Source organism: Esox lucius, chromosome 2, assembly GCF_011004845.1.
Source record: "Esox lucius isolate fEsoLuc1 chromosome 2, fEsoLuc1.pri, whole genome shotgun sequence".
Classification (NCBI taxonomy): Eukaryota; Metazoa; Chordata; class Actinopteri; order Esociformes; family Esocidae; genus Esox; species Esox lucius.
The window spans coordinates 1,009,363-1,034,883 of record NC_047570.1 but is presented as its reverse complement, the minus strand read 5'-3'; the positions used below and the strand labels follow the sequence as shown (position 1 = coordinate 1,034,883).

The window sequence follows — 25,521 nt, the reverse complement described above, 5'->3', positions numbered from 1 at the left end:
TGCCCTTGGATCTGGGTCACATTTTGTGTCCAAGGACCTAGGTTCTGACAATATGGCAAACATTTCTATTTTATATGCAACTGGCTTAAACTGAAGGGCGTAGGAGTGAGTTTCAGACTGGGGTGGACTCATTTAAAATATTTGCAAATATATAAAAAATGTGGTGGGGAGTTTATCTGCTTCTAACATTTGGGAGCCTCCCGGTCTCCCCTACTCCTATGCCCTGCTTACACTAGAAGATTCTGTAGCAGGTGTGTAGCGTGAACAAACTTGATATCTTAAATAGGACGTGCTGAAGCCTCCAGTAAACCAGAAATACTTATGCCCACGTCTGTGTATTGATTTATTCATCTATTACTATATCTATTTACAAACAACTCACATTGTAGACAGGGACAATGGAAACCTGGATTAGGGAGGTTCTGGGTCTGATTAATCCTTTCAGATGCCTGCCCTGAATTAACATGTATATTATGGAGGGTTTATTAATGACATTGTAAATCCACATCAATTACAAAGTAAATCCACATTAAAATGCAGGCAGACTTGGATGCATGCCAGTGGTTGTTGTAAAGCCCAGCAACAAGGTTGGTGATCACTTAGAGTTGGCAGTAGCGAAGGCCGGGGTACATGTGTTGATTTAACTGTGGGTTTTAAACACTGATGAACAGGTGTTGGTCGGTGGTCTGCTGGCATGTGTTGTATCACAATTTGTATGGTTGCAAATGGATTGGTTTAATAACAGAGGCAATAATGATAAGTGGATTTTAAAGATGTAGGCTCTTGTCTGTATTTCTGCTTGTCTCTTTCACCGTCACTTAGTCTGTTCTTGTCCTGCTCGCTCTCTTTCTCAATGAATCTTCACCCTCTTCACATCACAATACTGCTGGAACCGCTCTGGAACATTGCAACAGAAACCGACTCATCCTAGTCACACTTGGCTTACATACTAAAGGACACCCTCTTTCATTTTGTGCAGTTGAAGAACAAATAAGGCCCAAGCTCACTCTATTACACCTTCACAACCATTTAATTTATGCCATCTAGAAGGATCAAACCAATTGATATGATCAAACTAATTGATACCCATTAAAACCACAGACATATACTTTTTAGTTCCAAAAGTTGCATACCAGTGCTGTTTGACAGAGTTACCACAAGCCACTCTCAGTTTCTCAGTGAACTGAAAATGTGGAAAGGGATAAATCTAGCTTCCCAGAATGGAACCCCACTTGGTATTCCAAGGAGTGGGTTGGTTGTACCCTCGATGAGCATAAATATGGATGAGGCCTGTTTGGCTGGTGTGTGCGCGCATATGGATGCACATGCATGCGCTTGGGCGTGCGTGTGAGGTTAAGTCTGGGGGTTGGAAATTGTTTCAAGGGGCTAAAATGCAATGGCTGGCTGACTATGGCTCCCTGGGTGCTGGCTGTGGCCATCTGGCTCTTAATTTAGCATGGCTGATCAGAGCCATGCTTGGAGGGCAGGGGATGTAGGGGCTGCAAGGGGTAGGAAGAATATTTGGCCTTGGTCATTACGCCCCATTAAACGTTTATGGTGCTGCTCCTCCCTGTTTGTACAGTGCTGGAAAGGCTTAGAGACAGACGGCTTTAGAGACACACTGCTTGTACTGCTCACTCTCTCTCTTCCACTTCGCCTTTGCACATCTATTACTTTCCTATTTGATTTATTTTTACAATTTAGACAGGCAGCAAACTCTTCTTCAGTACCCTTCAGATATTTTGGGTTTCTTTGGTTTTCTGCTCAACTCACCTCCTGATTCGATTGTTGTGTCCCCCTTGTTAGGCTCATTCTCTTTCTGGCTATTTTGGAAAAATAAGGAATTGTACATGAGAGTGGTAAAAATGTGCACAGTAGTACTGTGGTCAGAAGTAGAGGCCTTTTGTCAAGACCGGCACAGCTATGCTAAGTATTTTACTGCAAACTTGAGTACACAATTGCTTTTATAAATTGCATATTTTATTAGAAAAATAATGATTTGGGGTAGTCACACTTTTGTTTTATTCTATGAGAATATAGTCCCCGAAGATCGAACATAACTAGCCATGACAGCTTGGTCCCCTCATTTTGTGTATCAAAACAATTGGCTTCACAGCTGTTTCTTATTAGGCAGGTGTGTTTTCTTGCATTATAGGTGCATGCACAAGAAAACTGTCAATATCTCACCTTGATTCTAGCTTTTTCATTTGCATATGAAGTACGTTGCTGAATAAAAACATTAAAACGTTAGGTGTGCCAAAATCAACTGTTTTGAGTACATTAAGAAAAAGTAAAGAAAGTACGGATGTGCTCAGCAATGACAAATAACCTAGTAGACCAAGGAAGAACTAAGAATGATTTTCCTGGTTTCACTCACTAAGAGGTAGCATATGCAGAGTACACCAGAGGAAATTCAGCAGGTACAGCACAAGATCCAAACCAGTTATAAGACAGATTGCAATTTTCTATAAAGTAACTATTTTGATTAATTCAACTTTATTGTCATTGAACCGTACAAGTACAGTAAAACGAAATGCAGTTAACATCTAACCAGAAGTGCAAATAGAAGAGGGCAGAAAATGTACAAGTATTAATTAAGTATATGTACATTACCCGTGGAATGTGTAGATGTGCAATGAGCAAATACAGTACAAATGGCAATAGTAAATGTGCAATAAGGCAAATAGAGGAGGGCAGACATTTTACAGTATTAGGTATAGTGTATGTTACATGTGGGATAATAGTTGTTCGGGTACAAATGGCAATTTTAAAATGGCATTCAAGATGTGCATTGAGGCAAATGAAGGAATGATGTATTAAGGTAGCATGTGCAGAGATAGCAGCAGAGATGTTCACAAGTCATTTTTTGGAAGTCTAATTCGAGTCTCAAGTCTTTGAGCTCGAGTCCAAGTCAAGTAAGTCAAGTAAGTGATGGGTCTCAGAGTTCTCTGGATCACAGAGTTAAGCAGGGTTACGGTAGATGGGGAAAAAACTGTTCCTGAACCTGCTGGTACGGCATCGAAGAGACCTGTACCGCCTGCCTGACAGAAGGTTGGCAAACAGTTGGGGGCATGGGTGTGAAGGGACCCTGATGATCCTGCGTGCCCTGCGTAGACACTGCTTCCGCTGGAGGTCTGCGATGGCAGTGATGTGCTGGGCGATTATATGTGCCTACAGATATTCGGAATGATCTCTTAAGGACAAATGAGACACATAACTATATACCAGATTAATGGAAATAGTAAAACCTGGAGAAATTAAGGAACTTTGCATGATTTAAAGTATACCACCTTACCTGTGTTATGTATATCTAGTGTTATGGCTTGGGCAAGTATGGCTCTTGATTATGTGATTGCTCACAGCAGAAGTAGGATGACTTCTGAAGTGTGCAGAAACATCTTGTCTACTTAGATGCAACTAAATCCAACTAAATTGTTGGATTTCACTTAATCACACTGCCATTCTGTTTCATCAAATCCTTGTTGTCTTCACAAATATGGGGGTGGACAAAATAACAGAAAAACCACATGGAAAAGTATTACATTGAAGTCACTAAACCACATTTACAAAAGCAGCTGCAAGGCTCTTTGAAAGCCAATAAGCAATACCAATGTCAGCAATAAAAGAGTTCTGAATATTAGCACTTTGATATTTCATTTTTCAAAGACTATAAGGCAACTAACAGAGTTACAAAGAGCACAAACAGTTGTTGCCTGAATTGAAGGTGCGCCGATCGCAAACACTACAAGTTATTCAGTGTGTCAAGGGGAACGTTCTCAAAAATCACGACTGAATATGCAACATGACAAATTGTATTGGCAAAGAAGACTACAGAGTCAGGAAAAAGTATGTATACCTGGATTTCTGTGTAAATTGGCCATAAACTTTGATCTGAAATCAAAACAATAAACAAACACATTCTACGTAAGCATTCTGCTTAATCTAATACCACACAAACAATTATATGTTTTCATGTCTTTATTGAACACAGTGTGAATATTCAGCGTCTCAGTAAGGTTTTAGGCCATTACAAGCTACCAGAACAGCTTTAATGTGCCTTAACATTGATTCTACAATTATTTGGAACTCTGTTTGATATTGTTCCAAAGACTTATTCTTCTAGTGAATATTGTATTTGCTGATGGTGGAGGAGAGCTCTGTCTATCACGTTGGTCCACAATATTCCATCTGTGTTCAATTGAGTTTAGACCCAGTGACTGCAAAGGCCAAGTATGATTTTCATACTTATCAAACCATTCCGTGACCCCTCATTTCCTGTGGACGGCGGCATTCAAGGAAGAGACCCAATAAAATAATGAACCCTCTTTCAAAGTCACTTGGATTCTTTCCTATTGCCATCTTGATCCAAAATCAAGGTCAACTGAGCCTGCTCATTTTTATAGAAGCCATAGAGCATGACACAATGTTAGTTGCATAACTGTGTCATGAAGTGCACCTGTATGGAAGCTTCTGCTTTTGTTATGTTCTGCCATTTATTCAGGTTTTTCCTTTAATTTGTCAGCTGTCTGTATCTTATCAACAGAAAGCATTTTTCATTCTATGTAGAGGTTTAGTGTATTATCAGACAACTGTCTCTCTTGGTCAACAGCCATTTCACACCTCTGCAAAACAAATGATTGACATTTGATTGCTCAGAAAGATTGCAAAGTACAAACAAAACCAAATTCAAAATTAAATCTCAGCAAACGGAAATGGTGGGGTCCTTTCCTTCCAGAACCACCATGGTCCCCGCTTTATTCTTAATTCATTGTCATTCCTTTCCCCAGTGACTCCCATTTATTCCATATAGACTCCCCATACATTACCCTTTGACTCCTCTTCATTCCTCACAGACTACCATGTATTTCTCATTGAACCCCATGCATTCCCTATTGACATTCATTAATTCTCCTGAGTCACATTAATTCCCCATTGACCCACATTTATTACCCATTGACCTCAATTTATTCCCCATTGACCTCAGTTCATTCTCCGTAGACTTCCACTGAATCACCATTGACCTCCATTCTTTCCCCATAGACTTCCACTGAATCACCATTGACCTCCATTCATTCCCCATAGACTTCCACTGAATCACCATTGACCTCCATTCTATTTCCATTGACCTCCATTCATTCCACATAGACTTCTATGCCTTCCCCATAGACTCCCATTGACACCCATTAATTCTCCATTGAACTCAATTCATTCCCCATTGACCTCCATTCATTTCCAACTCACCTTTATGCGTTTCCCATAGACTCACCATTGAATCACCACTGACTCCTATTCATTCTAAACTGAGCTCCATTCATTTATTCCCCATTGACCAAACGCAAATATAGCCTAATGAGGTATCCATCCATCATCTTCATCTTATCCGGGGCCGGATCGCGGGGGCAGCAGTCTAAGCAGGGATGCCCAGACTTCCCTCTCCCCAGACAATTCCTCCAGCTCTTCCGGGGGGACACCGAGGCGTTCCCAGGCCAGCCGGGAGACATAGTCCCTCCAGCGTGTCCTAGGTCTTCCCCGGGGTCTCCTCCCGGTGGGACGGGACCGGAACACCTTCCCAGGAAGGCGTTCCGGAGGCATCCGAAACAGATGCCCAAGCCACCTCAGCTGACCCCTCTCGATGTGGAGGAGCAGCGGCTCTACTCTGAGCTCCTCCCGGGTGACCGAGCTTCTCACCCTATCTCTAAGGGATCGCCCAGCCACCCTGCGGAGAAAGCTTATTTCGGCCGCCTGTATCCGGGATCTTGTCCTTTCGGTCATGACCCAAAGCTCATGACCATAGGTGAGATTAGGAACGTAGATTGACTGGTACATCGACCACGACAGACCGATACATCGACCGCATTACTGCAGAAGCTGCACCGATCCGTCTGTCAATCTCCCGTTCCATCCTTCCCTCACTCGTGAACAAGACCCCTAGATACTTAAATTCCTCCACTTGAGGCAGGCACTCTCCACCAACCTGAAGTGGGCAAGCCACCCTTTTCCGACTGAGGACCATGGCCTCGGATTTGGAGGTACTGATTTCGTCCCCACCGCATCACACTCGGCTGCAAACCGTCCAAGTGCATGCTGAAGGTCCTGGCTTGAAGGGGCCAACACAACAACATCATCCGCAAAGAGCAGAGATGAAATCGTGTGGTCCCCAAACCTGACACCCTCCGGCCCCTGGCTGCGCCTAGAAATTCTGTCCATAAAAATTACGAACAGAACCGCCTGCACTGATGGACACCCTTATGCTTGAACATGGTGTTCGTTATGGACAAACTGTGACTAGCACAGAAGTCCAATAACTGAACACCGCTCAGGTTCAGATCAGGGGGGCCGTTCCTCCCAATCACGCCCCTCCAGGTGTCACTGTCGTTGCCCACGTGGGCGTTGAAGTCCCCCAGTAGAACGATAGAGTCCCCAGTTGGAGCACTTTCCAGCACCCCTCCCAGAGACTCCAAGAAGGTCGGGTACTCTGCACTGCCGTTTGGCCCGTAGGCACAAACAACAGTGAGAGACCTATCCCCGACCCGTAGTCGCAGGGAAACGACCCTCTCGTTCACCGGGGTAAACTCCAACACATGGCGGCAGAGCTGGGGAGCTATAAGCAAACCCACACCAGCCCGCCGCCTCTCACCATGGGCAACTCCAGAGTGGTGAAGAGTCCATCCTCTCTCAAGGAGTGTGGTTCCAGAGCCCAAGCCGTGCGTAGAGGTGATCCCGACCGCACGCACGATCTCAGGCTCCTTCCCCGCCAGCGAGGTGACGTTCCACATCCCTAGAGCTAGTTTCCGTGTCCAGGGATCGGGTTGTCTAGGCCCCCGCCTTCGACTTTCGCCCAATCCTCTCCGCACCGGCCCCTTATGGTCCCTCCTGTGGGTGGTGAGCCCATGGGAAGGCGGCCCCATGTCCCTCGTTCGGTCTGAGCCTGGCCGGGCCCCATGGGGAAAGGCCCGGCCACCAGGCGCTCGCGAACGAGCCCCAACCCCGGGCCTGGCTCCAGGGTGGGGCCCCGGCTGCGCCATACCGGGCGACGTCACAGAACACAAAATGTTTTTGATCATTAAGGGGGTTTTGAACCGCTCTTAGTCTGACCCGTCGCCTAGGACCTGTTTGCCTTGGGAGACCCTACCAGGGGCATATAGCCCCAGACAACATAGCTCCTAGGGTCACTCGGGTACTCAAACCCCTCCACCACGTTAAGGTGGCAGTTCAAGGAGGGGCCTAACGAGGTACACTATTTAAATGGATTACTTTACTTTTAAAAACTAAAATGTCAGATGACTAAGTAATAGCCTGCCCTGGCATAAATTGTTACATTTTGGCACAGATTTAGAAAAATATGACTGATCATGCAAAGAAAATTTATTTTATTTAAGTATAGTTATCATATGAAGCCATTTATTATCACATAGTTGTTTGGCTCCTTTTTAAATCATAATGGTAACAGAAATCACCCAAATGGCCCTGATCAAAAGTTTACATACCCTTGAATGTTTGGCATTGTCACAGACACATAAGGTGACACATACAGGTTAAAATGGCAATTTTAGATACATTTCCCACACCTGTGGCTTTTTAAATTGCAATGAATGTCTGTGTATAAATAGTCAATGTGTTTGTTAGCTCTTATGTGGATGCACTGAGCTGGCTAGATACTGAGCCATGGGGAGCAGAAAGGAACTGTCTAAAGACCTGCATAACAAGGTAATGGAACTTTATATAATTAGAAAAAGGTATAAAAAGCTTTCCAAAGTCTTGCAAATGCCAGTCAGTACTGTACAATCACTTATTCAGAACTGGAAAATGTTTGGAGAGGGGTCAACAAGGCTTATAGTGAACAGGATACCATCCCCACTGTGAAACAGAGTGGTGGCTCACTGATTTTTTGGGGGTGTTAGCTATAAAGGCATGGGGAATCTTGTGAAAATGTATGGCAGCATGTTATCAGAAAATACTGGCAGACAATTTCCATTATTCTGCACGAAAGCAGCGCATAAGACACTCTTGGACTTTCTAGCACGACAATGACCCTAAGCACAAGGCCAAGTTAACCCTCAAGTGGTTACAGCAGAAAAAGGTGAAGGTTCTGGAGAGGCTATCACAGTCTCCTGACCTTAATATCATCGAGCCACTATAGGGAGATCTCAAATGTGCGGTTCATGCAAGACGACCAAAGACTTTGCATGATCTGGAGGCATTTTGCCAAGATGAATGGGCAGCTATATACCACCTGCAAGAATTCAGGGCCTCATAGACAACTATTACATAAGACTGCACGCTATCATTGATGCTAAAGGGAGCAATACACTGTATTAAGAACTTAGGGTATGCAGACTTTTGAACAGGGGTCAGTTATTTTTTTCTTTATTGCCATGTTTTGTTTTATGATTGTGCCTTTCTGTTATGACCTACAGTTGAATGCGAATACCATAAGAAATAAAATATTTTAAAATAAAATAATGAAGAGACCACTGCAAAAGTATCAGTTTCTCTGGTTTTACTATTCATAGGTATGTGTTTAGGTAAAGCAGTTTTGTTTTATTCTGTACTCTACTGACAATATTATTCCCAAATTCCAAATACAAATATTTTCATTTAGATTATTTATTTGTAGGAAACAACTGGTCAAAATAACCAAAAATAATACTTTTCAGACCTCCAATAATGCAAAGAAAACATATTTATATTCATTTTTCAACAGCAAAATACTAATGTTGTAACTTGGGAAGAGTTCAGAAATCAATATTTGGTGGAATAATCCAGATTTCTTATCACAGCTTTCATGCATCCTGGCATGCTCTCCACCTGTCTGTCACATTGCTGTTCAGTGACTTATGCCACTCCTGGCAAAAAAATTCAAGTAGCTCTGCTTTGTTTGATGGCTTGTGACCATCCATCTTCCTCTTGATAATATTCAAAAAAAATATTTCAATGGGTTCAGGTCTGGAGATTGGGCTGGCTATGACAGGGTCTTGATCTGGTGGTCCTCCATCCACAGCTTGATTGCCCTTGTTGTGTGGCATGGAGCATTGTCCTTCTGGGGAAAACAATTCTCAGTTGGGGAACATTGTCAGAGCAGAAGGAAGCAGGTGTTCTTCTATGATAACCTTGTACAACGCTTGATTCATGCGTCCTTCACAAAGACAAATGTGCCCGATCCCAGCCTTGCTGAAGCATCCCCAGATCATCCCTGATCCTCCACCAAATTTAACAGTGGCTGCGTAGGCCTCTCCTTACTCCATTCCTCTTCGGTCCAATCCTTGTAGTCTTTTGCAAACTTCAGCCTGGCTCTTCTTTAATTCTCATTGATGAAGGGCTTTTTTCTAACTTTGCACGACTTCAGCCCCATTCTATTTGTAGGTCACTTAGTGTGACTTAGGTTGTTGAGTGACATTCAAATGAGTTGAAGGTCATCTCGGTCAGTGGACAGTAGTTTTCGTCCTCTGCCAGTCTGTAGCTTTTTTGACACCAATGTCTGTTGCTTGACTTTGTTCTTATGAACCGCCATCTTAGACATTTTCAGGATGGAAGCAACCTGATGCTCACTGTATCCCTCTGCCAGTAAAGCCAAAATTGAACCCTTCTTTTCCTCACTCAAAGCTTGCTGAAAAGTTATTGTTTTATTCAAATTACCTTTTGATACTACTTGCAGGTACTACTTGCACAGTTTTTGCCATCCAGCTGGTCCTATTTCAAGAGGATAGTGATGACCACAGCAGTGTTTTTTTCTTTTCCTCATTAAATTAGACTGGTTCAGGTAATCACCTAATCAGTACCTCATTAAGTAAAATGAGGTGTGCCTGTGTTGGAATTTAACAGACACTGGAATGGAATGGCTGCCATACATGTAGAGATGCTGATTTTAAAAAAATAGGAGTGGCCTCTTAATTTTTTCCAGAGCTGTATATTGAATGGCTGTGTGTATGATCTGAAAGCATTGTTTGATTTTGAGAACAGATTAAATGGTTTTGGAGGCAAGTGTTTGATTTTGACAGCAAAGTCAAAGGTTTTGTGAATGTAGTTTGAAGATTTGGATCTGTGTTTCAAGTTTTGAGAATGCCTGCCATACATGTAGAGATGCTGATTTATGGTCTCTTCATTTTTTCCAGAGCTGTATATTACCAATTCTCCAAGGGTATGCAAACTTTTGAGCATAACTGTACATCAAATGATTTTATAGAACTGTGTCTGATTTATATGTATATATTTGTAAAAACTCACTGTCTTCAAGTTTGATTGGTCAATATTATTATTTGTACTGTTATGGGGTATGCATTGATAAATTACCTTGATCCATAGATAACAAATATCAAGTCACGTGAAGATCGGACATTTGGTTCTATGGGAGTAGCTTTTGAAGTGTTTTCCACATATTCAAGATGGCCGACGATCCATCAAGGTGGAGCTAATGGGTCCCATTGGCAAATATGTTCCTTGTGAGAAATTGGACTTATCCACCATTGCATTTGTCTATGTCAAACGAAGTGAGTTGCGTGAGCTTGCAAAGTTGGCATGGTGGGGTTTTGAATTTGGCCATTTTGGAGACATAACAGCACCACAATGAGTCTGATTTGCATATCATTGCACCAGAAGTTGTGGCCCTAGGGTCTGTATTTGCACACAAAGATGGGCCTTTTTGGGCCATTTTATCTCATGGGAATTTGCAAAAAGGACTGAAAAACACCAGAATATTAATAATAATTAAAGTTGCAAGCAGCATTGAGCTTGTTTCAGCATTCATCTGCTATTGGCCTTATTTCACACTTGTGCCTTGAGAGATCCATGTGAACCATCTATTCATAAATTCTCGAAAAAATGTTTCTTCTCCAATGTGGCCAAATTGAGCTATAGTTCATACATCAGCTAGATGGATTACCCTAATTATGTGTGCCAAAAGTTAATCACACTCAGTGATACAGACAGAGATTTTACCTTGTGTTGCATTGCCTATGTTGCATTGTACTTGCCTATGTTGCATTGTAATAATGTAGTGGACATGATGATTTTATCACATCAACTGTGTCTGATTTATATGCATATGTGTAAAACCACACACACTTGAAAGTTTATTGGTCAATAGCGAACACCTTTTTTGACATACAGGTTTGGCTTATACGTTTTACAGAACTTGGTTTATATAAGCCAAATATCAAAGGACATGAATATGAGATATTTGGTGCTATATGAGTTTTGTTTAAAGTGTTTTTCACAAAATCCAAAATGGGTGAAAATATAATATGGCAAACTTTGAGTCCCATTAGCAAAAATGTTCCTTGTGTGGAGACGGATTTATGGAACAAGTTTCACAAATCTAAGACACAGTGCATGGGCGTGTGTCTTACATTCACCCAACTTATTGTGGGAAGCTCGTGGAAGGCAAGCCGAAAACATTTGACCCAAGTCAAACAATTTAAAGGCAACGCTACCAAATACTAATTCAGTGAATGTCAATTTCAGACTCATTGGGAATGTGATGAAAGAAACAAAAGTACAAATAAATGATTCTCTCTACTATAATTCGGACATTTCACATTTAAAAAACAAGAGGTGATCCTAACTGACCTACGACAGGGAGTTTTTACTTGTCAGCAATTGTGAGCAACAGAGTTGCTAAGGTGTATGTAAATGTCAGACTTCAACTGTATGCACCATATGACAAGATACATCACTACTGAGCTGTAGGCTAAGCAACAAGATTATAGGCTAAACTTAATTGCTTCATCTCCCGATCTGTGAAAATACTGAAACAAAGACAGTAACCAGTCAAGAGGTCACTGGGACAACAAATGTACAGTACTAGTGAAACATCTGTACACACCGACTCATTCAAGGTTATTTCTTTATCTTTACTATTTTCCTCATTCTAGAATGAAAATCAAGACATCAAAACAAATATCACATATGGAATCATGTAGTAACCTATGACGTGTTAAACAAAATCAAAACACTTATATTTTTTGAATCGTCAAAGTAGCCACACTTTGCCGTGATGGTAGCTTTGTACACTCTCTGCATTCTTTCTACCACCTGGAATGCTTTCCAACAGTCTTGAAGGAGTTCCCGCATATGCTAAGCACTTGTTGGCTCCATTTCCTTCACTCTGTGGTCCAACTCATCCCAAAACATCTCAATTGGTTAGATGTCTTGTGACTGTGGAGGCCAGGTTATCTGATGCAACAGCACCACTCTCCTTCTTGGTCAAATAGGTTGATACACAGTCTCCTTGAAACAGGTAATGTTGAGATGTGTCTGTTACTTTCCCACTGTGAAGCTTTTATTTGGGCTGCAATCTGAGGTGCAGTTAATTGCCAATTTCTGAGAATGCTAACTCAAATGAATGTATCCTCTGCAGCAGAGGTAACTCTGAGTCTACCTTTCCTGTGGTGACAGTTTCATCCTAGCACTTGATACTGCAATAGAAGAAAGTTCTGGAAATCTTCCAGATTACCTGAACTTCATGGCTAAAAGTAACATTTTACTGTAGTTTCTCTTTGCTTATTTCAGCTGTTCTCGCCATGGTATGGATTACCAAATGCATACCAAACCTACCTTGACACAAAACAACTGATTGGCTCAAATGCTATATGAAGGAAAAATAATTCCACAAATTAACTTCTAACCTTCACACCTTTTAATTAAAATGCATTCCGGGTGACTACCTCATTAAGCTTGTGGAGAGAATGCAAATAATTTGCAATGCTGTCATCAAGGCAAAGGGTGGCTACTTTAAACATATGTACACTCACCTAAAGGATTATTAGGAACACCATACTAATACTGTGTTTGACCCCCTTTCGCCTTCAGAACTGCCTTAATTCTACGTGGCATTGATTCAACAAGGTGCTGAAAGCATTCTTTAGAAATGTTGGCCCATATTGATAGGATAGCATCTTGCAGTTGATGGAGATTTGTGGGATGCACATCCAGGGCACAAAGCTCCCGTTCCACCACATCCCAAAGATGCTCTATTGGGTTGAGATCTGGTGACTGTGGGGGCCATTTCAGTACAGTGAACTCATTGTCATGTTCAAGAAACCAATTTGAAATGATTCAAGCTTTGTGACATGGTGCATTATCCTGCTGGAAGTAACCATCAGAGGATGGGTACATGGTGGTCATAAAGGGATGGACATGCTCAGAAACAATGCTCAGGTAGGCCGTGGCATTTAAACGATGCCCAATTGGCACTAAGGGGCCTAAAGTGTGCCAAGAAAACATCCCCCACACCATTACACCAACACCACCAGCCTGCACAGTGGTAACAAGGCATGATGGATCCATATTCTCATTCTGTTTACGCCCAAATGCTGACTCTACCATCTGAATGTCTCAACAGAAATTGAGACTCATCAGACCAGGCAACATTCTTCCAGTCTTCAACTGTCCAATTTTGGTGAGCTGGTGCAAATTGTAGCCTCTTTTTCCTATTTGTAGTGGAGATGAATGGTACCCGGTGGGGTCTTCTGCTGTTGTAGCCCATCCGCCTCAAGGTTGTGCGTGTTGTGGCTTCACAAATGCTTTGCTGCATACCTCGGTTGTAACGAGTGGTTATTTCAGTCAAAGTTGCTCTTCTATCAGCTTGAATCAGTCGGCCCATTCTCTTCTCACCTTTAGAATCAAAAAGGCATTTTCGCCCACAGGACTGCCGTATACTGGATGTTTTTCCCTTTTCACACCATTCTTTGTAAACCCTAGAAATGGTTGTGCGTGAAAATCCCAGTATCTGAGCAGATTGTGAAATACTCAGACAGGCCCGTCTGGCACCAACAACCATGCCACGCTCAAAATTGCTTAAATCACCTTTCTTTCCCATTCTGACATTCAGTTTGGAGTTCAGGAGATTGTCTTGACCAGGACCACACCCCTAAATGCATTGAAGCAACTGCCATGTGATTGGTTGATTAGATAGTTGCATTAATGAGAAATTGAACAGGTGTTCCTAATAATCCTTTAGGTGAGTGTATTTTGAGCAGTTTAACACTTTTTTTGTTACTATGTGCAGTACAAAGGAAGTGGGAGCATCAACTAAACATTTCGACTATTGACTTGCTATCATGCAATTATCAAGTATACTAAGCCACATTGTACCTAGCCACTCTGCAATTTCTCCATCTTCAGCTCCAGGGCCACCAGCCAACTGCATGTCCTAGTCGTGCGGCTTGGTTCTACTGTACTAATTAGTAACAATGTTCCTATTTAGTGTCTCAACGCTCTGCTACAGGAGGTATTACAAACAGTAATGATACTTCCCATCAACTACCTAGTATTAGTTAACACTTATATCATTACCAGCTAAACGTTTTAGCAACATGTATACTATTGCTAATATAATGTCAGCTAATGCTAACTAAATAGCTAACATAAGGTAACATCACTGTATTGTTTTGTAAATAGGTTACCTAGTAGAATGTGTTAATTTGAACTGAAACAGTGAACGGGATCCTTGTAAGAAATGGTGTTGAGCGTGCCTGCAAACTCTGTGACAGCTGAAGGACAAAGTTGTCTTCTTCGTCATAGTAATCTGATGGAAAAAATTTCAAATGGATTGAGTAAAATGAGCTTGCAAATTTGTTTGTTTCAACATAGCCCCCGTGTGGTTGATAAAAATGCCAATTTGAATGCCATTATCCTTGTGGTAGTAGTGTGCAAATATGCTCAAAAGCACACCCAAGTACATGTTCACTGGCAAATTGCAGCCATGTTTTTTGACACACTTGCCTGGCTTATAGAACATTTGAAGACCATGGTCCATAGATTCCAAATGTCAAACAACGTGAAGATTGGACCACAGGTGCTATAGGAGTAGCATTTTAGGCTAATTTCACAAAATCCAAAATGTCGGAAAATCCAATATGGCGGACTTTAAGTCCCAATTAGAAAAATATGTGAGGAGCTGGACATTCATACTAATTTCCAAGACTCTACATCACATGGGGCAGGTGTGGTGAGGTTTCAAAGTTGGCCACTTTGGAGGCTTGCGACTGCGCCACCTTAAGGCCGATTTGGAATTGGATTGCATCAGAAGTTGTGGCCTTTGAGCCTTTACTGCCATGTATAATTGGGCCTTTTTGTGCTTTTTTATATCACAGGAATTTCCAAAAAAGGCCTTAAAATGGCTGGAGTATAACAATAATTAAAGCTGCAAGCAGCGTTGACGGGCTTCAGCTGTGTGCAACACTCTGACACACTCAGGACCAAAATGTACATATTGCCTACAATCAGCTACATCTGTACACACTAACACACTTGCCTATATATCACAACTCAGGATGGAACATCAATTTTGATATATTTGACTGCTCCAAACGTCAGTAACTGCACAAGAGCTTGTGTGATATCCATCAGCTTTGGTAAAGGGCATTGAGGTGCCCATATTGTTAAACCCAAGTCTTGACAAGATTCTACTTAAGACTAAACAATGATGATAAAATGTTTTTTCTTACCCTTGGCTGACGCCAATCACACAATGCTCATTTGCACAAAACACAGTTAGCTAGCTACTTTGCTGTTCCCATTACTACTATTTACCAATCAAACGTTAACTACCGACTTGCATGCAAATCGCTAGCTTGCCAAGTTTGAGCCACAATATCTATGACAAGAGTGTTAATGCTTGAAGTATCAATGCCTTTCACACTACATGCCAATCGAGCCATATTGCCTTAATTAGCTACAGCTGAAATTTGACATAAAAAAGTCTACTATCTCCCATGTAAGTAACTAGATATTGATATTATTTGCCAAAATCCCTGCTGCAGTGTGTGCAAACCTGGTCAATAACTACAGGAAACATATGATCTCTGTAATTGCAAACAAAGGATTCTGTACCAAATATTAAGTTCTGCTTTTCTGATGTATCAAATATTTATGTCATGCGATAAAATGCAAATTAATTACTTAAAAATCATAATGTGATTTTCTGGATTTTTGTTTTAGATTCCATCACTCACAGTAGAATAGTACCTATGATAAAAAAGGCAGACTTCTACATGCTTTGTAAGTGGGAAAACCTGCAAAATCAGCAGTGTATCAAATACTTATTCTCCCCACTTTACATATTCTTAACTTCCTAGCTAGATATAAAGTAACATCAAAAGTAAGGTAATATTCTAAAAACAAAAGCAAATAATATCAATATCTAGTTACTTACATGGGAGATCAAGCGTGGATCTAACATCCAGACAATAAGGCGGACATAGTGCTTACACCAAATTAAGGTTAACACAGAAAACATATAACAACACAGATATCACCTTAGCCAAAATAGAAAACAAAAACTAACTAAAAACATTGTAGACAGCTAAAGATAATTTAAAGAAAAATAGCATATGTGATCATGGGGAATAAGCTTGCTATTTAACCCTCTTTCTGTTTCACAGGCTAGGATTATATCAGATTCAGACATCATAGGACGCAGCGTGTTTTTCTTACCGGTAAAGACTATGATGATGTGGATCCTCTATTCTACCACTTATCCTTTCCAGAAAGAGAAAACACGATAATCCGGCTCAAGTGTACATCAAACAAAGCATATCAAAAACTGGTGAATAAAAAAACTTCGTTAACATGACCAAATATACATCTGACTGGAGAATACAAATGCAACTAATTGGAATCTTCATGCACACCAAAGAGAATACCAAAATAAAAAATGCATTTTACTAGGTCGATCACTAAAAAAGATTAATCTTTGCCCTGGACTAGGGTCATGATAAATCCGATTAGCCTACAGTGGATATAAAAAGTCTACACACCCCTGTTAAAATTCCAGGTTCTTGTGATGTAAAAAATTTGACTAAGATAAATCATGTCAGAACTTTTTCCACCTTTAATGTGACCTATAATGTAAACAATTCAATTGAAAAACAAACTGAAATCTCTGAGGGGGAAAAAATAAAAACTCTCAATAACCTGGTTGTGTGCACACCCTTAAACTAATACTTTGTTGAAGCACCTTTTGATTTTATTACAGCACTCAATCTTTTTGGGTAGGGGTCTATTAGCATGGCAAATCTTGACGTGGAAATATTAGCCCACTCTTCTTTGCAAAAGCGCTCCAAATCTGTCAGATTGCGAGGACATCTCCTGTGCTTAGCTCTCTTCAGATCACCCCACAGATGTTCATTTGGATTCATGTCTGGGCTCTGGTTGGGTGCTTTGGGTTGTTGTCGTGCTGAAAGGTGAACTTCCTCTTCATCTTCAGCTTTCTAACATAATTCCCTCCACCAACAGCCCCAAAGGATGATGCTGCCACCACCATGCTTCACTGTCGGTATGGTGTTCTTTGGGTGATGTGCAGTGTTGCGGCAAACATACCTTTTGGAAAAATGGCCAAAAAGTTTCTTCAGACCATAACACATTTTCCCATGTGCTTTTGGGGGACTTACTGTATGTTTTTAGCCGGGCTTGGAATTTTTTCATTGTAAGAAAAGGCTTCTGTCTTGCCAACCTACCCCATAGCCCATTCATATGAAGAATATGGGAGATTGTTGTCACATGTAGCAAACAGCCAGTACTTGCCATACATTTATGCAGTTCTTTTAATGTTGCTGTAGGCCTCTTGGAAGCCTCCTTGACCAGTTTTCTTCTTGTCTTTTCATACATTTTGGAGGGATGTCCAGTTCTTGATAATGTCTCTGTTGTGCCATATTTTCTTCACTTGATGATGACTGTCTTCACTGTGTTCCTTGGTATATCTAATGCTTTGGAAATTATTTTGTACGCTTCTCCTGACTGATATCTTTCAACAGTGAGATCCCTCTGATGCTTTGGAAGCGCTCTGTGGATGATGGCTTTTGCTCTGAGATGCAACTAAGAAAATGTCAGGAAAATCCTACTAGAACAGCTGAACTTTATTTGTGATTAATCAGAGTCACTTTAAATGATGGCAGGTGTGTAATGACTTCTATTTAACATGAGTTTGAATGTGATTGGTTAATTCTGAACAAAGCCACATCCTCAGTTATAAGAGGGTGTGCACACATATTCCAACCAAGTTATTGTAAGGCTTTTATTTTTCATTTTCCCCCCTCAAAGATTTCAGTTGGTTTTCCAATTGAATTGTTCACATTATAGGTCACATTAAAAGTAGAAAACGTTCTGACATGATTTATCTTTGTCTCGTTCTTTTTCATCACAAAAACCTGGCATTTTAACAAGGGTGTGTAGACTATTTATATCCACTGTATGTCCTCCGAGGACTGGGAAAATAGCACGACAGGGGCTATGTGGACATGGAACAGTGATGCCTCTTACTAAACATGGGAGTCAGACTGAATAACCTCTGTGTTCACGGGGGAGAAATATCCATCAGACAAGCAATCAGACCGCACCTGAACAACCCTACCATTACATCTGCCCATGAATAGTAGTTTACAGGCTGTTCACTATATTTGACCGCTCAAACTATGGTTTCTATATGTTCAATACCCATCTAAACAACAGTAGGCTATACATAGTCGCCCATCAAAAAATCACTCTTGCAATCTACAAACCGTACTTTCACAAAACCAGCAAGCTGCGTCCACAAATCCATAAATCCTGACATACTGAAACCAATCACCTACTTTAGCAATTATGAGGCCAATGATCTGTAGCACCATATCGGAAACAGCCGTTGCCTCATTGCCCATGGGTATCTTCCCAAATCTAATGTTCACTCGAACCACAGGGGTTGCAGCCATCATCTTAAATGTAGCGGTATGCACAGCCACTTCCTAAACCCTGGGTCTGTCGGTTTCTTTGGTCGTAGCCACTGTAAACACAGACTGGGCCAACAGAAGTTATGTATCTGGTGTATCCTTCTCCCCCCCTTTTTTCCTTTTCATGACCCGAGTAGACTGACCCAACATTTATAAAATGGAGAAAAACGTCTTCCAATCGGCCATCAGCATCACCACGTCCAACACAAGAGTTCGGGCCTCAGGGTAAAACGAGTCGAGGATCATATCGGTCTCCAGTGGGGTTGGCGACATTGATTGTGAGGAACTGTTCTCCACCGACTCAGTGTTACCTGGTGGGGTGGGGCGATGCAAAACTCCAAGGTCTCCCAGCAATCGGCCTGGCAGAACACCGCGGTAGGGTGGGGGTCGGTCAGAGGGTCTGTCCAGATCTGCAACAACCTGAGTGAGGAAAGCTAGAACACATAGATCAGTAAACCACACACAAACTTCCCAAAAGCCTTCACCAGCTACCACTACTTGCCAAATCAATCCATTTAAGGCTAGCCCTCTCCAGGAGGGGCAAGACCTCGATGGACCCAGTCCCTGGCAGTGCACGGTTGACTCAGCCGGTAGTGGACACAAAACGAGGTGGCAATAAAGCAACAAAAGAGATTCAAGTTTCTTTGTTTTATTTATGTAACATTTTCTATTTCAAAAACATTACAGCACAGTTCTAGGTCTCCCAAATCATGCACAATAATACCGTACACAATAATACCATAATACCATCTTTACACAGGATGCTCTGATTCTGATGTATAAAGTCTTACTTTAGTTATGTCAAGCATAGGTGACGGAGTCGTCAATAGAGTTGGAAGTCAGCACTGCTACAATGCTTGTCAGTGGTTTTCTTGGGTAATTAGTAGAGCCAGTCTTTGGTTATGCTGTTGGCTCCTTGTTATCAGGAGGGGGCTTCCGTACTGCCAAATGGCCTCCCTGAGCTCCTTATATGACATCCTCAAACTGCCCAGCCTGGCCTTGTTTTATGTGTAGCGTAACAAGCACAATCAAGGGAAACAGGTTGTTCTCTGCCCGTACTCACTAAACAAGCTAGGGTTGTTCGCACGGTACCAAACTCGCCAGGCAATCCAAACAATCACAGTTACAGGAAAGTGGATCTGTTTTAGTGTATTTTTGTATGGGTGTACTTTTTACCTTGCTAGGTTGATGTTTATCTGATTTAAAAAATGTCTTAAGGACTCTTGAAAGACCAACACTTGGGCTAAAAAGTTCCTCATCCAATCAAATTGCAGTATGTTGAATTAATGTATTGTATGTTAAATATTAACACACCAAATTCCCCTATCAAATTATCTCATAGCCCCTACTAAATCATTTTATATTTAGCTGAGCGCTTTAGTGGCCTCTAAACACTAACTTTAACATTTACCCTCTCCTCCACTTCAGTTACTTTGAGTTGGAAAGCAGTGGACTGAGAGAGGAGATCCGCTACCACTACCGCTACAAGGGCAAGCCTCGCTCCGAGTCTTTCCCCTACCGGCTAGCCGATGGCCAGTGGCACAAGATAGCCCTCTCCATCAGCGCTACACACCTCCAGCTGCATGTCGACTGCAACAGGTAATTGAAATGCTTACTTGGTAACACAATCTGCCCATCTCTATCAGTGCTAGAAGTACAACATGTACCATCACCTCAACTACAAGCAGTAATACAGACTGAAAGGCAAGCAATGGTTGTGTCAGAAACAGATGTTTCTATAACTAGTGACACATATCACCTTCCGCCTCAAAGGTAATCTTTGTTAGGGAGATGTTGCCAGCTGCTATGGTATAACATTGTCTACTGTGGAGACTGTAGTAGCGCATGTGTACATATAATAATGCAGTCCTGCATACACACACACCCTCACATACACACATGAGCTTGTTGAGTGGCTGTGATATTTCTAGCTGTCCGCTGTTCCGTTGCCACATTCCATTTAAGCATTCAGCAGTTGTCACAAGTCTCCAAAAGAAGTGACACAGCTGATATGCTCAGAGTCTTCTTCAAGGTGAATAATTGTTAACACCTATTGTTGCACTGGTACAGGCTGCAGACAGTATGGGAACTGAGACAAGATGTAGACAGCAGAAATATTTATTTTGTCACATATCTAGAAATGTAATCAAAGTGCATTGGTCATATATACCATGTTAACATAGGTAATACAGTGGATATAAAAAGTCTACACACCCCGGTTAAAATGCCAGGTTCTTGTGATGTAAACGAATGAGACAAAGATAAATCATGTCAGAAATGTTTCCACATTTAATGTGACCTATAACCTGAACAATTCAATTGAAAAACAAACAAATCTTTAAGGGGGAATTTTTTTTTACCTGGTTGCATAAGTGTGCACATCCTTAAACTAATACTTTGTTGAAGCACCTTTAGATTTTATTACAGCACTCAATCTTTTTGGGTAGGGGTCTATTAGCATGGCAAGTCTTGACGTGGAAATATTAGCCCACTCTTCTTTGCAAAAGCGCTCCAAATCTGTCAGATTGCGAGGACATCTCCTGTGCTCAGCTCTCTTCAGATCACCCCACAGATGTTCAATTGGATTCATGTTTGGGCTCTGGTTGGGTGCTTTGTGTTGTTGTCGTGCTGAAAGGTGAACTTCCTCTTCATCTTTCTAACATAATTCCCTCCACCCTGACTAAGGCCCGGTTCCAGCTGAAGAAAAACAGCCCCAAAGGATGATGCTGCCACCACCATGCTTCACTGTGGGTATGGTGTTCTTTGGGTGATGTGCAGTGTTGCGGCAAACATACCTTTTGGAATAATGGCCAAAAAGTTCAACCTTGGTTTCTTCAGACCATAACACATTTTCCCATGTGCTTTTGGGGGACTTACTGTATGTTTTTGCAAACTTCAGCCGGGCTTGGAATTTTTTCATTGTAAGAAAAGGCTTCCGTCTTGCCACCCTACCCCATAGCCCATTCATATGAAGAATACGGGAGATTGTTGTCACATGTAGCACACAGCCAGTACTTGCCAGAAATTCCTGTTGTTCCTTTAATGTTGCTATAGGGCTCTTGGAAGCCTCCCTGATCAGTTTTCTTCTCATCTTTTCCAAAATTTTGGAGGGACGTCCAGTTCTTGTTAATATCTTTGTTGTGCCATATTTTCTCCACTTGACGATGACTGTCTTCACTGTCTTCCATGGTATATCTAATGCATTGGAAATTATTTTGTACCATTGCCCTGACTGATATTTTTCAACAATGTGAACCCTCTGATGCTTTGGAAGCTCTCTGCAGACCATGGCTTTTGCTCTGAGATGCAACTACAAAAATGTCAGGAAAATCCTACTAGAACAGCTGAACTTTATTTGTGATTAATCAGAGTCACTTTAAATGATGGCAGGTGTGTAATGACTGGAAAAAGTTCTGACATGATTTATCTTTGTCTCATTCTTCACAAAAAAATCACAAAAACCTGGAATTTTCACAGGAGTGTGTAGACTTTTTATATCCACTGTAGCTGTTGTAGGGAAATGTTGGCTACTAACAATACAGTAAAATATTATAAAATTATGAAATCATATAAAAATGAACAATCTCAACTCCAAATGAATAATAAAAATTACCCTGAGGCAATAGTCTAAATAGCTGTGTTTACCTAATGTACATTGAATGAACAAAATACATTCAAATTAACATACAATCCTGATCCTAAAAAGTTGGGAGCTGTGTAAAATGGAAATAAAAACAGAATGCAAGGTGTGCAAATCATTTAAACACTATATTCAACAGAACATTGTACAACATATAAACTGAATTTTTTGATTGTTCTTTGAAAAATATATGCCCACTTCGAATTTGATGCAAGCAACAAAAAAGCTGGGACATGGGCAGAAAAGGACTGGAAATGTTGTGTAATACAAAAAATAACCAAAAATAACATCTCACAACTAATTAGGTTAATTGGTAACAGATCAGTTACATAATTGGATATAAAAAGAGAATCCCAGAGAGGAGTCTTCCAGAAGTGAAGATGGGGAGCAGTTCACCATTCTGTGAAGTATCTATGGGCTAACAATTTAAGAATAACATTTCTCAACATAAAATTTCAAAATGTTTGGGAACATAATTAGATTCAGATTCAGAGAATCAGGAGAAATCTTTGTATGCAAGGGACAAGGCTGAGAAGCAATACTGGATAGCCATGGTCTTTGGGACCTCAGGCGGTACTGCATTAAAAGTAGACACGATCCTGTAATGGAAATCAGTGCATGGGCTCAGGAACACTTCCGAAATCCATTGCCTGTGAACAGTTTTTTGCTGCATCCACAAAGCAAGTTAAAACTCCACCATGCATAGGAGAAACCAGATATTACAGTTTTTCTGAATTGCCAAAACACTAAACCCCATTCTCTGAACCAAATCCTCAGTAGCCTAAACCCATTTGTCAAATCACTCACTCTTTTGGCAAAACCTTAAACAAATGTATGTAGTTAGACACCGTTTTCAAAACTCAAAACACATTCTCACTCACTAAAACACATTTCGTACTGTGATGGACTTGTGTTGCAAAATGGTAAACACAGGTGGGAAACGGTAAACCCAACTACAACACAGTTGTCATTGTTAACACACAATGACTCAACTGAACACACTTGTTTCTAATGTGATCAAACCAATTGCACAGAATATAAGCCAGTTCAGAGTACACAGGTGGCACAGGTGTGTTGAATGTTGATACCAACAATGGAAGGAAACAATCTGAGTGGCAGACGACGAATACGTGTAAGAAGTTGTGGATGAGGAGGAAGAAGACGAGGACAAGGAAGGCCAAGAACAGTAGTGTCAGATGAAATTCGGGCAAATGTGATAGACCATGTTCTTGTTCATGGAATGACAATGAGGGAAGCAGGACAAAGAGTACAACCCAATTTGAGCAGATTCTCCGTGGCCACCATCATCAGGACATTCAGAGAAGAGAACGGGTAATTGTTTCTTTTGATTTTGGTAATTGAAAATGTACTTTATACATTTGAGTCATCACTTTGTCAACAGAAAAAGGACTGGGGGAAAATAACCTCTTACCATACAACATTTTACATAGAAGTAATGTCCATTCTATTTTTACTGTATTCATATGTTTGTAAGTGCATTTTCCCTTCTTTCAGAATTGCAAGATTACCACATGAGGGTGGAAGGACTGCTATGTTCTCTCAACAGCAAGAGGCTGTAATTGTTGATATGGTCCTTCAAAACAATGCCATCCGACTGCATGTAGTTGTTGAAAACAATGTAAACTTTGAGGGAATCAACAGTGTCAGCCTTTCATTGACAGTGTCCTCCAACGCAACAGGGCACGCATGAAGCATGTGTACAAAGTACCATTTCAGCACAACTCAGAAATGGTCAAATAACTACAATTTCAGTATGTGCAAGTAAATGAACACTCAGACACACTCAGCTCTGATGCTTACAGTACAATTCTATGCTACCAAACAACTGTTACTGTAAACTGCATTATATTGTAGGGTATGTAAATCTGGGGAAGAGGAGAAGGAGAGGCAGGAACATAATTAGCCATTGTGGAAGTCCCTGGCAAGGGTGGTGGCAATGTCACCCTTGGTGCAGCCATAAGTAATCGTGGGGTTCTCCACCGTCATGCAACCCTGGGGCCATATAACACTGAACATCTCCTTACATTCCTGTGTGATCTTCGGGTTAGCAGCGGGATCATCAGCAGGCTGCGCATTCTGTCTATGTTGTGGTTTGGGACATAATCAGCTTTCACCGTGGTGTTTGGATAAGCTAATGGTTCAGCATCAACCAGAAATTCATAAGTATTTGGCTTCCTCCATACAGCCCTAGGAAGAGTTCAGAAATCAATATTTTATGTAATAACCCAGATTTTTAATAACAGCTTTCATGCGTCTTGGCATGCTCTCCACCTGTCTGTTACATTGCTGTTGGGTGACTTTATGCTACTCCTGGCACAAAAATTCAAGTAGCTCTGCTTTGTTTGATGGCTTGTGACCATCCATCTTCCTCTTGATCAAATTCCAGAGGTTTTCAGTGGGGTTCAGGTCTGGAGATGGGGCTGGATATGACAGGGTCTTGATCTGGTGGTCCTCCATCCACACCTTGATTGACCTGGCTGTGTGGCATGGAGCATTGTCCTGCTGGAAAAACCAATTCTCAGTGTTGGGGAACATTGTCAGAGTAGAAGGAAGCAGGTGTTCTTCCAGGATAACCTTGTACTTGGGTTGATTCATTTGTCCTTCACAAAGACAAATCTGCTTGATTCCAGCCCCGATCCTCCACCAAATTTCACAGTGGGTGTGAGACACTGTGGCTTGTTGGCCTCTCCAGGTCTCCGTCTAACCATTAGACAAAAATTTGAATTTTTATTGCATGACATAAGTATTTGATCACCTAACAACCAATTGGAATTCCGTCTCTCACAGACCTGTTAGTAGGGTTGGGTATCGTTTGAATTTGAACGATTTCCGATTCCTTGTTTCGATTCTGGTTCCTAACGATTCTCGATTCCAATTCTTTTAAGAGGCAGGGTCAAAAAAGTTTAGGATATTTGAAATGAGCTAGCTAACCAATGGTCTTTCTGAAGGAAATAGTCTGACCTTCTACATCAATTTTAATTCTATGAACTTTTTATGAACTTTACTATGAATTTCTTACAGGGCTGTTTGACAGGTAATCCCTGGAAGGTGGTGTGTATTTGGGGTTTAGAGTTTTCGCCATGTTCCTGCAAACATTAACAAACATGTAATGTTGCTGTTAATGTTTAGGGGAGCGTTTCCCAAAACCATAGTTGC

The 25,521-nt window shown here is 41.2% G+C and overlaps 1 protein-coding gene across 6 annotated transcripts in view; it reads left to right on the top strand.

Annotated features, from left to right (window-relative positions):
* LOC105031116 (protein kinase C-binding protein NELL1) overlaps positions 1 to 25,521 on the top strand; it is a 781,285-nt gene that overhangs the window by 143,863 nt on the left and 611,901 nt on the right. For 4 of the 6 annotated variants that reach the window (XR_003782803.2, XR_004576720.1, XM_029124715.2 and 1 more), the window contains one exon: positions 20,133 to 20,303. The exons of 1 other annotated variant lie outside the window; for it this stretch is intronic. Coding sequence is in view for 2 of the 5 variants with exons in the window: in XM_029124715.2 (XP_028980548.1) it covers positions 20,133 to 20,303 (171 nt within the window). In the remaining 3 variants the exon portion in view is untranslated. Of the gene's footprint in view, positions 1 to 20,132; positions 20,304 to 25,521 lie in introns of those variants that run through there. One more of the 6 variants, XM_034296583.1, reaches the window with a different exon arrangement.